The sequence below is a fragment of the Triticum aestivum genome, chromosome 2D, assembly GCF_018294505.1.
Source record: "Triticum aestivum cultivar Chinese Spring chromosome 2D, IWGSC CS RefSeq v2.1, whole genome shotgun sequence".
Taxonomy (NCBI): domain Eukaryota; kingdom Viridiplantae; phylum Streptophyta; class Magnoliopsida; order Poales; family Poaceae; genus Triticum; species Triticum aestivum.
Genome location: NC_057799.1, coordinates 8,525,047 through 8,537,896, shown reverse-complemented (window position 1 = coordinate 8,537,896; position 12,850 = coordinate 8,525,047). Strand labels below are relative to the sequence as shown.

Genomic DNA, 12,850 nt, shown 5'->3' with positions numbered 1-12,850 from the left:
GTCGTACTGGTCAGAAGGATTGCCGAGAGCAGCTCTCGGCAAAGATATCGTCATTTAAAAAAATATTTAGCAAGTTATTTAAAACTTTTACTGATAAATGTGACCAGTGGGACCACATATCAGTTAGAAAGAACACACAAAAAAATAGGATGTTGCATATGCTTTGCCGAAGGTGACTCTCGGCAAAGTACGCAGTAACTGACGGAGCCGTCTGTTGCGGACGGGCATGCCACGTGGCTCCTCTTTGCCGTGAGCGGCTCTCGGCGTCTGCAACTTTGCCGTGCGGTGCCTCTTTGCCGTGAGGCAGTGACGGCAAAGATGTCAGTTTGAAGTGACGGTGGGTTTGCCGAGAGTGACACTCGGCAAATCTTGCTTTGCCGAGTGTCCGTGTTTTAGCACTCGACGAAAAGCATTACACCCGGCGTATATGAAAATTCCAGTAGTGAAGGCCCATTTTGGCTGGAGCAAGGGAAAGGGCCATGGAAGCTTCGCTCGCTCACTCCCCCCAAGTGGACCGTACGTCCTTCTCCTTCATTCAGCTGGACATTCTTGACCGCTTTTTTGTTGACACATATAGGACGTCAGAGTACACCTAACTAGTCCAAGTGGCTGCCCATGTGGGTATATACTATGTAGCCATTCGTCTCTTTTCGATAAACATGTAGCCATTCTTCTCCTTCAATCATCTGAACGTGTATGATACGCTCCGCCATTTTCATTCTATAAAAAACACTTCTTCTGCCTTCTCCCAACACCACAACATCCCTCCAGCGTCAACACATTACTCATGCTCGTCTCCTCACTTGTCTAAGTCCTTGGACACTCTTATCCATGCCTGCCCTCTACACATTACTCCTACTTCTCCTCGTCTCCTCCTTCCACGCTCCTCCATGTTCCTCTACAACTTCACATGATACTCTCACGGCAGGCCAAACGCTTGCCGTCGGCGACAAGCTTGTCTCAAGCAACGGCAAGTTCGCGCTCGGCTTCTTCCAGCCTGCAGCACGCACCACCATCAGTAAGTCCGACACCACCACCTCCCCTAACTGGTACCTTGGCATATGGTTCGATAAGATTCCGGTTTTCACTACTGTCTGGGTTGGTAATAGAGAGAAGCCAATACCCGGCCCCGAGCTCCACCTAACACACCTCAAAATCTCTAGCGATGGCAATCTTGCCATCGTGAACCATGCCGGTACCGAGTCTGTACTCTGGTCCACTCACATCATCAATAGAACACAAACCAACATAAACACCAGTAGTACCGCCGTTCTCTTGAACAGCGGAAACCTTGTCCTCACAGAAGGCCCATCATCTGGTCTGCCGTTGTGGCAGAGTTTCGACTACCCAACAGATGTTCTGCTTCCTGGTGCCAAGGGAGGCCGGAACAAGATCACCGGTTTGAGTAGATTGGGCATCTCTAAGAAGAGCCTGATTGATCCAGGTCTCGGCTCATACACCCTTGAAGTAGCCACCAGTGGGATCATCATGAAGCGCCGAAATCCCTCAGTAGTGTACTGGAATTGGGAATATGGAACATCACAAATGTCCAAACTTTTACCAGTAATTATGATGGTTCTAAATTCCGATTCACGGACCAAAGGTTTGATTAACGTAACATACGTTGATAGCAACGAAGAGGAGTACTACATGTACACTTCACCTGAAGAATCATCTTCCACATTATCACTAGACATCTCTGGCCAGATCAAGCTGAATATATGGTCGGAAGCCGAACAGTCTTGGCAAACCGTACAATCCAAACCTATTGATCCCTGCACTCCTACGGCTACCTGCGGACCTTTCACGGTCTGCAATGGCACTGCACGTGGTAACGCACGTCCATTCTGTGATTGTATGGAGAGCTTCTCTCAGAAGTCACCAACGAATTGGTACCTTGATGATCGGACAGGAGGATGCATCAGAAATACACCATTACATTGCCCTAGCAACAAGACAAGTTCAACAGACATGTTCCACCCTATTGCTCATGTTACATTGCCCTACAATCCAAAAAGCATACAAAATATTACCACTCAGAGAAAATGTGAAGAAGCTTGTCGAGGTTCTTGCTCCTGCACTGCTTATTCCTATAACAATAACATGTGCTCTGTCTGGCATGGGGAATTGCTTAGCGTAAATCTGAATGATGGCATTGAAATTTTTGCTGAAGATGTTATTTACCTTCGCCTTGCGGCCAATGACTTTCCAAGTCTGAGCAAAAACAAAAGAAAACTAAGCGTTGGAGTTGTTATTGCTGCAAGCATTATTAGCTTTGCTTTAATAATGCTCGTGATGTTGTTAGTGGTTCAGAGGAACAAATTCAAGTGGTGTTGTTCTCCATTATACGATAACCAAGGTTGTGGTGGGATTATTGCCTTTAGATACACCGATTTAGTTCATGCTACAAAGAACTTCTCTGAAAAGCTGGGAGGAGGTGGTTTTGGCTCTGTTTATAAGGGAGTGTTAAGTGGATCGACTCCGATAGCGGTGAAAAGGCTTGATGGTGCTCGCCAGGGAGAGAAGCAATTTAGGGCTGAGGTGAGCTCACTTGGACTGATCCAACATATCAATCTAGTCAAATTGATTGGTTTCTGCTGTGAAGGACATAATAGGTTGCTTGTCTATGAACATATGCTAAATGGCTCTCTTGATGGTCATCTATTTAAGAGCAATTTTGGTGTGTTAAGTTGGAGTACCAGGTATCAAATAGCCCTAGGAGTTGCTAGAGGATTGTTCTACTTGCATCAGAGTTGCCACAAGTGCATCATACACTGTGATATTAAGCCAGAAAACATACTCCTCGATGCATCATTTGCTCCTAAAGTTGCGGACTTTGGGTTGGCAACGTTTTTGGGAAGAAATTTTAGTCGAATTCTGACTACATTCAGGGGAACTGTAGGTTATCTTGCCCCAGAGTGGCTTAGTGGAGTTGCTGTTACACCAAAAATTGATGTTTATAGCTTTGGCATGGTATTGTTGGAAATCGTGTCGGGAAGGAGAAATTCAGGTGAAGAATACACTAGCAAAAGTTATCGTGTTGAATATTTCCCTGTACAAGTCGTCAACAAGCTTCACGAAGGGGATGTGGGGAGTTTGGTGGATCCACAGTTACATGGTGACTTCAATACGGTACAAGTTGAAAGGGTCTGCAAAGTTGCATGTTGGTGCATTCAAGATAATGAGTTTGATCGGCCGGCGATGGATGAAGTGGTACGTGTTCTTGAGGGTCTACAGGAGATTGATATGCCCCCAATGCCAAGACTACTTGCAGCTATAACAGAACACTCTGATACAACTTCAATGTAATTTATGAATATTTTACATCGGATGTTACTAATCTTTGTTTCAACAATTTTAAATTGTAATGCGGTGGAGAAGGAATAAAGAAAGGCAAACTTGTAGTTACCAAACTGCCTCTTGTTTTTCAATGGCCAATTATAGTAACCATGCATTGTAGGGGCGTCTTTGTCAGCAGGAGGGACACACCAAGCTATTTCCACTGCGGCATCAACGGCTTGTTCAGTCATACAGGCTGAAGCTAATGCCTTGGAGCTGGTTTCTGAAGTAGCCAAGGTGCTGAACCTTAACAAACCAAATTTCTTAACAGATAATCAAGTTTTGGCAGAAGCAGGCAAGCAACAAGAAGGCGTCCACTGAAAAACACCTAGGACAATCAGACCTGCACTTAATACATTCATCAACCACAGTAACGAAGCTGATGCTAGAGTCTTCAACATCCGTAGGATAGACAGCAAGATAGCACATAGGCAAGCTCAGGATGATTTACACATTTATAATGCGTGAGGTTGTATTTTCACTTGTGCTGGTGTTAGACATGACAAGGATTCGTGGAGTGTCCTGTCACAGCGTGTGTATCAAAGCATACAACTTGCATACTACATGGTGGCCGAAACCTAGTTGTGCTGGCTAGCTAGCTGCTCACTTGAACGTATATAGCGTATTGCTCTGGCTTTCAGTTTCTCCTAATAACAACCAGTGACCCACTGACTGGAGTCTAATTTGGTAAGTTTCGACCAGCACATACGGCGCACCTACCGGCGACTAGCTTGTATAGTGTCCAGTTGCACGGAATTCTACAATGTTCGTTTTGTTTTTTGCGGCGTTTTGACCCCAAACGTACTTGCTTTGAAAGAACGTACACAACTACTGGAAGTCCTCTTTCTTTCTTCTTTCTGGCAAAGACTTTATATTAACAACTTGATGCATACGACAACCTCACTCCACGTGTATCTTGGAGCATTGTGAGTACATGATTGGACTGGCCAAACTAAAGATGACTGGAGTATTATTTTGGAGATGCAAATTGAGCCAGTCTCCTTGCTTGAAGATTCACTACTGTTCTGCCTAATTTAGTTGGAGAGAAAAGAATCGGGAGCTAGCCCTTCAATCAGCACCAACTCGCCAGGCCCCGCGTCGTCCTATCGGGCGACTCCTCTGCCGCGGCTGCTCTAGATTCCCCTTCCACCCTTGATCTCCCCTGCCGTCGCCAGAGATTTTCTAGCCAATATCTCTAATACAATTTTTGACATAAAATCTATGTTACAAAGATTGAATGGTTACAACACGTTGTCCACAAGTTGAAGTTTCATTATTTTCTGATTAATTGTGAGATTTTCTAGTCAATATCTCTAATTTTCCTCCTTTTAGTATATAATAAAATAGAATAGATAGATACTACATGTGCTAGAAATACATGATTTTGTTATGTGTAGCTTGCATAAACTCTATTTCACAATGAAACTGTAGAGACAAGTAGTATACATCCATAGGTATGTCTACTTTTTTTCAGAACTTTTTGACACATAAATGTTTTTTTTTTCAAATTTCAGGCTCCATGGAGCTGAAGCTCTATTAGCAATTTCCAAATGTAGACTCGTTATTCTCAAAGTGTACTGAGTAAAAATCACAAGAGCAGGTCTGGACCAGTGCGCAAAATCTCGAGCTCTCTACCAGTGCCAAAAGCCGTTCTTGATGGAGTAGGAACAAAGCTGGGAGGGCTTATTTCCCGCCCAGATGGGCCATCGCCGCCTCAGTCGTGCCGACGAGGGACCAATCCCTACCCCTAACTATGCACCGGCCGAAAAATCCAGGGCACCGCAACCCTCTGGCGGGCGAGGCATGAACGGAGGGGAAAGGAACCACCGTGCTCGCCGAGGATGGAGCGGGGAGCAAAAACGCCTCCAGACTGAAAAACAATCAATGATGACCCATTGTTTCCACTCATTGGGCGATACTTTCTCTCTACTGTTTCTTCTACACATAGGCATTATACACACTCTTGAAAGTTGCACATAACATCACACATGGTGAACAACTTACAAGTTCCAGCAGGAAAGCATGCACGCTGCTGGAGTAGACGCTGGACGCCGATATCTCCGGCTATGCACTAACAAGTCATCGGTTTGGTTAGTGCGACGGAGAACCTAAAATTCCTTGAATCTTTAACAAGGCGTCCGGCCACGTGTAGAGACGTCTCAACAACATTGAACTGTGTAGTACAGTTACCTTCCAACAGATCATCATAGTGTCTCCAGAAGAAAAGCAAAGTCCACTACCGGCTGTATAGATTCTTCATGAGAAATTAGACATCGGATTTTTTTTAAATTCGAGAGATTCTGTGGCCCAGCTTGATTTCTGAGTTCTCCCTAGCTATTTTTTTTTCTGTTGCATATTGATAGAGGCGAGGGTATCTTTTTTCTGTTGCATGAGAAATTAGACATAGGTGAATCTTTTGTCTTTGTCCTATATTATTGGAACCTTAACGGCAAGGTACGTATCTCCTAGTTTCCTGACCACTCACAGTCTTTAAACACTTTCGGAATTTCATTAGGATTCTGCCAAGAATCAATGCTCAATTGTGAAGATGTCATAGGCATGTCCAAGGGGTCAATTTAGGGAGCAAAGCTTATTTCCTGCGGCTAGCTAGGCTTTAATCACAAGAGAATATGTTAATGTTCCTGATTGCTTAACGAGTGGTGAGTACGCTGGTGCTCATCCATCTCACGGTGTTGCTGTCTTTGTGGATTTTGGGATTTTATTGTACTCTTCGCGGTGAAAAGAGGCACTCGCTACCTGTTATAAATTCGTTGCCAGCTCTTTATTATATTCTCTTTTTATTGTTTTCTCTTGTGTTAACTCGAGTCAACTAATGTATAAAAACCCTCCATCTCATGGCTTTTTATACCCTAGCCCACCATGGTCATATTAGTAATAAGCCCATATTAACATTCTGATATGTTGCAAAGGTTTCATGTCATATTACTAATGCCATTAATTACTGTTTATCTAACTCATACAAATTGGTTGCGTAACTCACATGGTTTAATGTTTCTTAACACCCCGCCCACTACCGGACTAACACCCTATGCCGCCGGCCGCCGGCTTAGGCCCACTGCCGTCGGCCTAGGTCTATGCCGACGGCCACCGTCGGCATAGATACCGTCAGCGTACTTGTGTCAGACCGTCGGCATAGAAAAGCCGTCGGCATAGGCATATATGCCGATGGCGGCCATACGACAGTCGGCATAGAACTACCGTCGGCGCAGATTTTCAACAGACGGCGCCGTCACACAACCTAGCCAACCACGGGCTGCCACGTGGCAGTACTATGCCGACGGGCTGGCCGTCGGCATAGTACAGCCACATGGCAGTCGCTGGCTTCTCCTGGCGACAGAGGTATGCCGGCGGCCACACCCCGGAGACGTGTGCCGCCTCTTCAGACATGCCACCACACCACCCCGCATGTATGAGGGCCCGGTGCGACGCTCCGGTGGCATTGCTATCCCCCAGGGCCCCCGTCCCGCCTAACCCTGGAGCGGTTGACCACGAGATCTAGCCCTTTGACTTTCCACGGACGGGCTTTGACCAGTGGACCTCTCCACCCGGTTGTGTTAGGTCAGCCCATAGGGACACCTGGGAGCAACATCCGGGCCAAACCCACAGCAACATCCCCTCCGTGTAGACCCGACGCGTCCGTTTTCCCCCTCCAGGTGCCGGCGGCGGCGCCGTCCGTGAGGGGGGCCACACCCCGGAGACGCGTGCCGCCTCTTCAGACATGCCACCACACCACCCCGCATGTATGAGGGCCCGGTGCGATGCTCCAGTGGCATTGCTACCCCCCCCCAAGGGATCCCGTCCCGCCTAACCCTGTAGCGGTTGACCACGAGATCTAGCCCTTTGACTTTCCATGGACGGGCTTTAACCAGTGGACCTCTCCACCCGGTTGTGTTAGGTCAGCCCATAGGAACACTTGAGAGCAACATCCTGGCCAAACCCACAGCAAGATCCCGTCCGTGTAGACCCGACGCGGCCGTTTCCCCCCTCCAGGTGCCGGCGGCGGCGCCGTCCGTGAGGGGGCCCACACCCCGGAGACGTGTGCCGCCTCTTCAGGCATGCCACCACACCACCCGGTTGTGGTAGGTCATCCCATATAAACACTTGGGAGCAACGTCCCCTCCGTATAGACCCGATGCGGCTGTTTCCCCCTCCAGGTGTCGGCCGGCGGCGGCGCCGTCCGTGAGGGGGGTCACACCCCTCCGTATAGAATCGAAAAGTAAGGTATTTATGCTTATATTAACACATGCTACATGTAAGTTAATCAAATAATAATACGTAAAAAACATAAAAAATCTATATGAAATGAAAAAAACTATGCCGACGGCGCTGAGGCCAGGGGCAGATGGACGGTGCACCGCGGATCGATGACGTGGCATCTATGCCGACGGCGGCCGTCGGCATAGATGATGGTCGGTGCGCCTCAGATCGATGACGTGGCACGCACATCTATGCCGATGGCCGCCCGTCTCAGCCGTCGGCATAGATCGGATGCCGTTAGCCGCACGTCACGAGCGGGGCCGCCGGGCCCGCAACTATGCCGACGGCGCATGTATGCCGACGACCGCTGTAGGCGTAGGCTGGCCTCAGCCGACGGCTCATCTGTGCCGACGGGGGCTGTCGGCTTATCTCGTGATAGCCCGACGGCCTTTGTATGCCGACGGCCTGGATCCGGCTGTCGGCATATCCTGGACTAGGCCGACGGGGGCCGTCGGCATAGTATTGGCCGTCGGGGTAGAGCCATGTTCCGGTAGTGGCCCGGTGTTTACTTTCAAATGCACTTGTCTCATTGAAAATTGCCCCCGAAAACCAACGTAAGAAAATGGATGGGAAAAAGAGTGCATTGCATGCATATATCTATTTGCACTTGTTGGCTCCTCAAAAACCTACTTGAGAAAACCCCTTGGGAAAACTCGCTTAGGAAGAGTGCATGGTCTAGTCTTCTGCATTGTAATTTTTCTAATGGACCAACGATCTTTAGTATCATGAAATACATCTGGTGTTCACTCCCCCTGAACCTTGCAACTCTCTAAGATTCCTCCTACCAATTCCATGAACACATCTTTGAAAACTGGATGCTGGTAGAGACTTTGTGAAAAGACCAGCAATATTATCATATGATTTAGTTTGCGAAATCTTTACTTCCCCACTCTTCTAAAGCTCAAGAGTGTGGAAGAAAAATTTAGGAGCTATTTACTCAGTGAGATTATTCTTGACTACATATCCATTTGAATTTTTCTAACACAAATGACATTATCATCGTAGATTCCACATGACTTCTTGATGTGGTTAGTTATCTGTCCGAGACAAAACATGCATCTGAGGCTTCTATAAAGCATCTTTCTCTGGGTGGCTAGTAGATGTAGCTAGCAAGGTCTATTTACATGAACAACAACAAATTGTGTACCACTACAGAGTGTCAAAAATCCATTCTGATCTAGCATTATGGGGATGATACATATAGTCAACATCTGTGTAATGTAGTCTGAGTTCTAGCATTATGGGGATCATACATATGGTCAGTGTATGTCTACTCCATCATAGTCAAGTCTTGGTTCTTCTTGTAAAAAGTCCAAAATCATCAGTATCTTGGAGGTATTTGAAGATAGTTTTGATGCCAACCCTATGCCTTTGAGTTGGGTCCACACTATAATTGGCTAGCAGGTTTACCAGGAACCAATGGAGGCCTAGTGCAATACTCAAGGTACATTTTTGCCCCTATGGAGCTGAAATATGGAACTTGGGCACATTGTCCTTTCATGGTTTGAATGGATCTTTATCCATGTTAAGGGATCTTAACTATTCAGATTGGTGATTTAGATCTCCTCGCCGAAGGTTCTCAAGTTGTAAGCCTAAGCATAGCTTGATCTTACCCAAGACTTCCATTTGAAACCATATCTTAAGGTAATAACTAACTTTATTTATGCCTTTTTCATTGCTAGATCCTCGATATAGACTGGTATTATACGGCTCCATGATGAGATATCTAAGTATTCCCTCCTTTCCGGTTTATAGGGCTTATCTCAAAATTTAGATTTTCCATTTTATAAGGCTCAATTTGGTTATTCCTCATCACATGTTGAGATTTCAAGGTACATTAAATCATTGCATGCAAGCATTAAGAGAAAATTGACCGATGCATGTACTTTATGCATGCATGCATTGCAATTAATGCATTGGTAAACATAATTTTTTGACGAAAACAAGAGCATTGATTGGGTGCTTTTGCAAACTACAAAAAAAATTCCACCACTCACCATCTATCTTGGTTGGTGAGATTTTTAAATTGAGCCCTATAAACCGGAAAGGAGGGAGTAATTACGCAAGGGCGAGCATCCTAATTTGTGTAACCTCTCTTCACGAGAAATTCCAGTTAGCTGGTCGTAAGCATCCTAGAAGATCCACAATTTTCAAGTGGCCCATACAAATGCGTGGGCACAACACCATTAACTGCATTTGAACAGTTAAGCTGGCTTCCACATAGATGCTGGAACATGATCCCACTCATTACCGAGGAGTATGTCTCATGGTCTGGACATGATTCCACTCATTACCTGGGAGTATGTACCGCGGTCTTTGTTCTTCTACACAAAGTTATGATAGTACATGTCTTATTGACACATGGTGGCAGGTGTCCGGCTGGACGGATAACGACTTGCACTAGGAAAGCACACAAACACATACATGGATTCACAAGAAACAAGACTGGAGCAAAAGCTAGATGTTGACATGCCCACCGGTCTATAGCTATGTCTCTCAATGATGGCGGTCAATCATCACCTATGTTTCCATGCTAACAAGGCAAAAAAGCCATCGATGTTGATCCCTTTTTATTTTTGTGAGCAAAACTTATGTTACCCAAACTTCATCAAGATTACAATCTGTAATGGCTGGACCAGAACAGATCCAGACCGCCGTTCCAGCTTCTAAGCTACAAAAATCGGCCAGGAAGTGACTAACAAAGTTTTGGCTACGCGATATATGAGTAATACAAGTCTGACGAGATGCCATTGAGGACTTTGTTTCTTGCAGTAAAGAAGAGTAGGCTGATATATCGATATAGTAATGTCGATATGACGATATATGAGTAATACAAGTCGATGCTGATCGATTTCTGCTCGCCAATAATGATACATCTTTTTTACAGTAGTGGGTGTCTGCTTCTTCAGTTCTTGCATACACACATGTGATACGATACATGCCGTTGAAAGTTACACATGGATACGACCGACACACGGTGGTGGTGGTGGTGGTGGTAGGGGGCGTACAGAGAAAGAGAAACGACTTATTACATGAGAAAGCACACACTATCGATCGACTCAACCGATCAACAGACGTACTGGAATCATATAAGTGATTAACGAGTCATCCCGGGGTCCACTTGGGGCGCGACGGTCGTCCCCTTCCCCATCCTCTCGACGTTGGCTTGCCATCCCAAGTGCATGTGGAAGCCCCGGTTCTTGAGCTCGCGGTACTCCTGGCAGAGGGCGCAGGCCCCGCAGAAGAAGTGGACGCAACAGTCGGCGCAGGGCTTCTCCGCAAGCTCGTACGCCTTCCGCAGCTTGTACCGGTAGAAGCAGGAGTAGAGTCCCATGCCCAACCCCGTGGTCATGCACAGCAGCACGTACAAGGACCCGCTCGCACAGCATGCTGATGAGCGATCATCGCAGCCGGCCACCATTCATGCATGCACATCAACAGCACAGGATCACTCAGTTATTAATTACTCCCTTCCTCCCATAATTTAAGATGCTTTTTGACAGTAATGTCAAAAAGCGTCTTACATTATAGGACGGAGGGAGTAATTAGTAGTAGTTATCACAGAAGAACAATAGTAAAATTAATTAGTACTAATAGAGAGACAGAAAGAAAACTCACGTATCTCCCCCTCGTCGACGATCTCGGCGATCCTCCCAAAGGTGATGCACGGGAAGCACCAGGTGAGGAAGCCTGCATGCAGGACACGCAGGCCGGTCATGACAAATGGTTTCTAGTTTCTTTAGCAATATGTTTCTAGTCCCTTTTTGAGCGAAAATACAAAGGTGAACATGGGTGCGCGCGCACCCACGTGAATAGTAAATTCATAAAAAATACTAGAAAAATTTAAAATTTCTGAAACTTCGCAGTATAAAACTTAGTAGATCATTCTACTCATGTGTGAAGTTTCATGATGTATTGACACCCACGGTATTCCTAGTGAAGAAAATACAAATTCGACCATACTATTCATTAAACAGTGTTTTTTTAATATAGTTTCGATTTTGTCATTTTTGCCTAGATTACCACGGATGTGATTTCTTCGTGAAACTTCATATGCGAGTATACCGGTTTGCTATGTATATTACAAAAATAAATTCAGATCTTTTTGATTTTTTCTAGCATTTTTTCAAATTTACTATTCATAAAGGGTACGCGCGCACCCATGTTCACCAAATCCGTGTCCCTTTTTGAGCAATTTTAACAGTGGTTTCTCTTATCTCTTCTTTTCACATGAGAGTTAAGAAGGTAAGAATTACTCAAACCCGCTACTCTGTGAAATTCACAACACAGATCTATTATATACGAGAAAGTTCTTTTTTCATACGGGAGGTAACAAAGTAGGAGTTATTCAGACACACCACTTAGTCTGATGCTCAGAACTATTACATACTCTTACCTCTCAAATGCAAAGAGAAGGTAAAAGGGACCATGTAAAAACTGCGAGCAATTATTTTTCTAGTTTCATCGACGGGCATCCTTCTTGATTTATTTCAGAGCGTGTCTTAATGTTGAGCAAACTAAATGTAGATAAAAGAATGCCAACACGTTCGACGCTATATATATGCAGCGTTATTCATCACAGGTATACACAGTAGCAGTGTTGCTCTTGTTGGACAGACAGAGGAGGAGGGACGAAGCTAAGCTTACAGCCACCGACGTCGTCGCAGCAGTCCCAGAGGCCAGTGGACCACGACGCGCCGTTAACGTTGCGGCTGGCCATGGGACAGCTAAGACCACCCGCGCCGCGAGACTTGCGGTTGTGGGAGCTCGCCGGACTACCAGAAAGAAGCTCGCCGGACTTGTGCGGGCATGTGTGTGTGATGGGCCGTGTGTGCGGTGGGGCGTGTATTTATGGACGGCCGCCGGAGCCGGGTTATTCACTCCGGCCCGTTTCTCACGGGCGCCACAGACGTCAGTTGTCCTAGGTTGTGTGTGCTGTCGGCTCCTGAGGACGACGGCCGCGGCTTTACCTGAAGTGACTCCAAGCACTAGCAAGGGGAGTCGCCGGCGATGTCTCTTTTGTGCTGGAAATAATTCGGTCGGTGCGCTGGCTAGCTAGTACAGTAGCAAGGGACCTTTTTTCAGAGATGCCGGCCGGACGTGTGGCTCCGTGAGTGGATCCTCGTGCATCTACGGGCAATCGGTTGACATCAACAGCAAACGACTCCGAATTAGTGCGTGGAGTCACTTTCACACAAAGTCACGGCCTTACGTTCAAAAGGTTAAAAGTCAC

General features: G+C 46.2%; 2 protein-coding genes across 2 annotated transcripts; one reads left to right on the top strand and one right to left on the bottom strand.

Annotated features, from left to right (window-relative positions):
• The first annotated feature begins 780 nt into the window (after positions 1-780).
• Positions 781-3,565, top strand: LOC123048193 (G-type lectin S-receptor-like serine/threonine-protein kinase At2g19130). The gene has a single exon (XM_044471345.1). The coding sequence runs from the start codon at positions 832-834 to the stop codon at positions 3,307-3,309; it is 2,478 nt and encodes an 825-aa protein (XP_044327280.1). The 5' UTR covers positions 781-831; the 3' UTR covers positions 3,310-3,565.
• A 6,883-nt stretch (positions 3,566-10,448) lies between these two features.
• On the bottom strand, positions 10,449-12,439 carry LOC123048192 (cell number regulator 2). The gene is made up of 3 exons (XM_044471344.1): positions 12,265-12,439; positions 11,236-11,307; positions 10,449-11,007 (listed from the first exon to the last, which is right to left on the bottom strand). Exons 1-3 carry the CDS (start codon positions 12,335-12,337, stop codon positions 10,715-10,717), a joined length of 438 nt encoding a protein of 145 aa, XP_044327279.1. The 5' UTR covers positions 12,338-12,439; the 3' UTR covers positions 10,449-10,714.
• Positions 12,440-12,850: the final 411 nt, after the last annotated feature.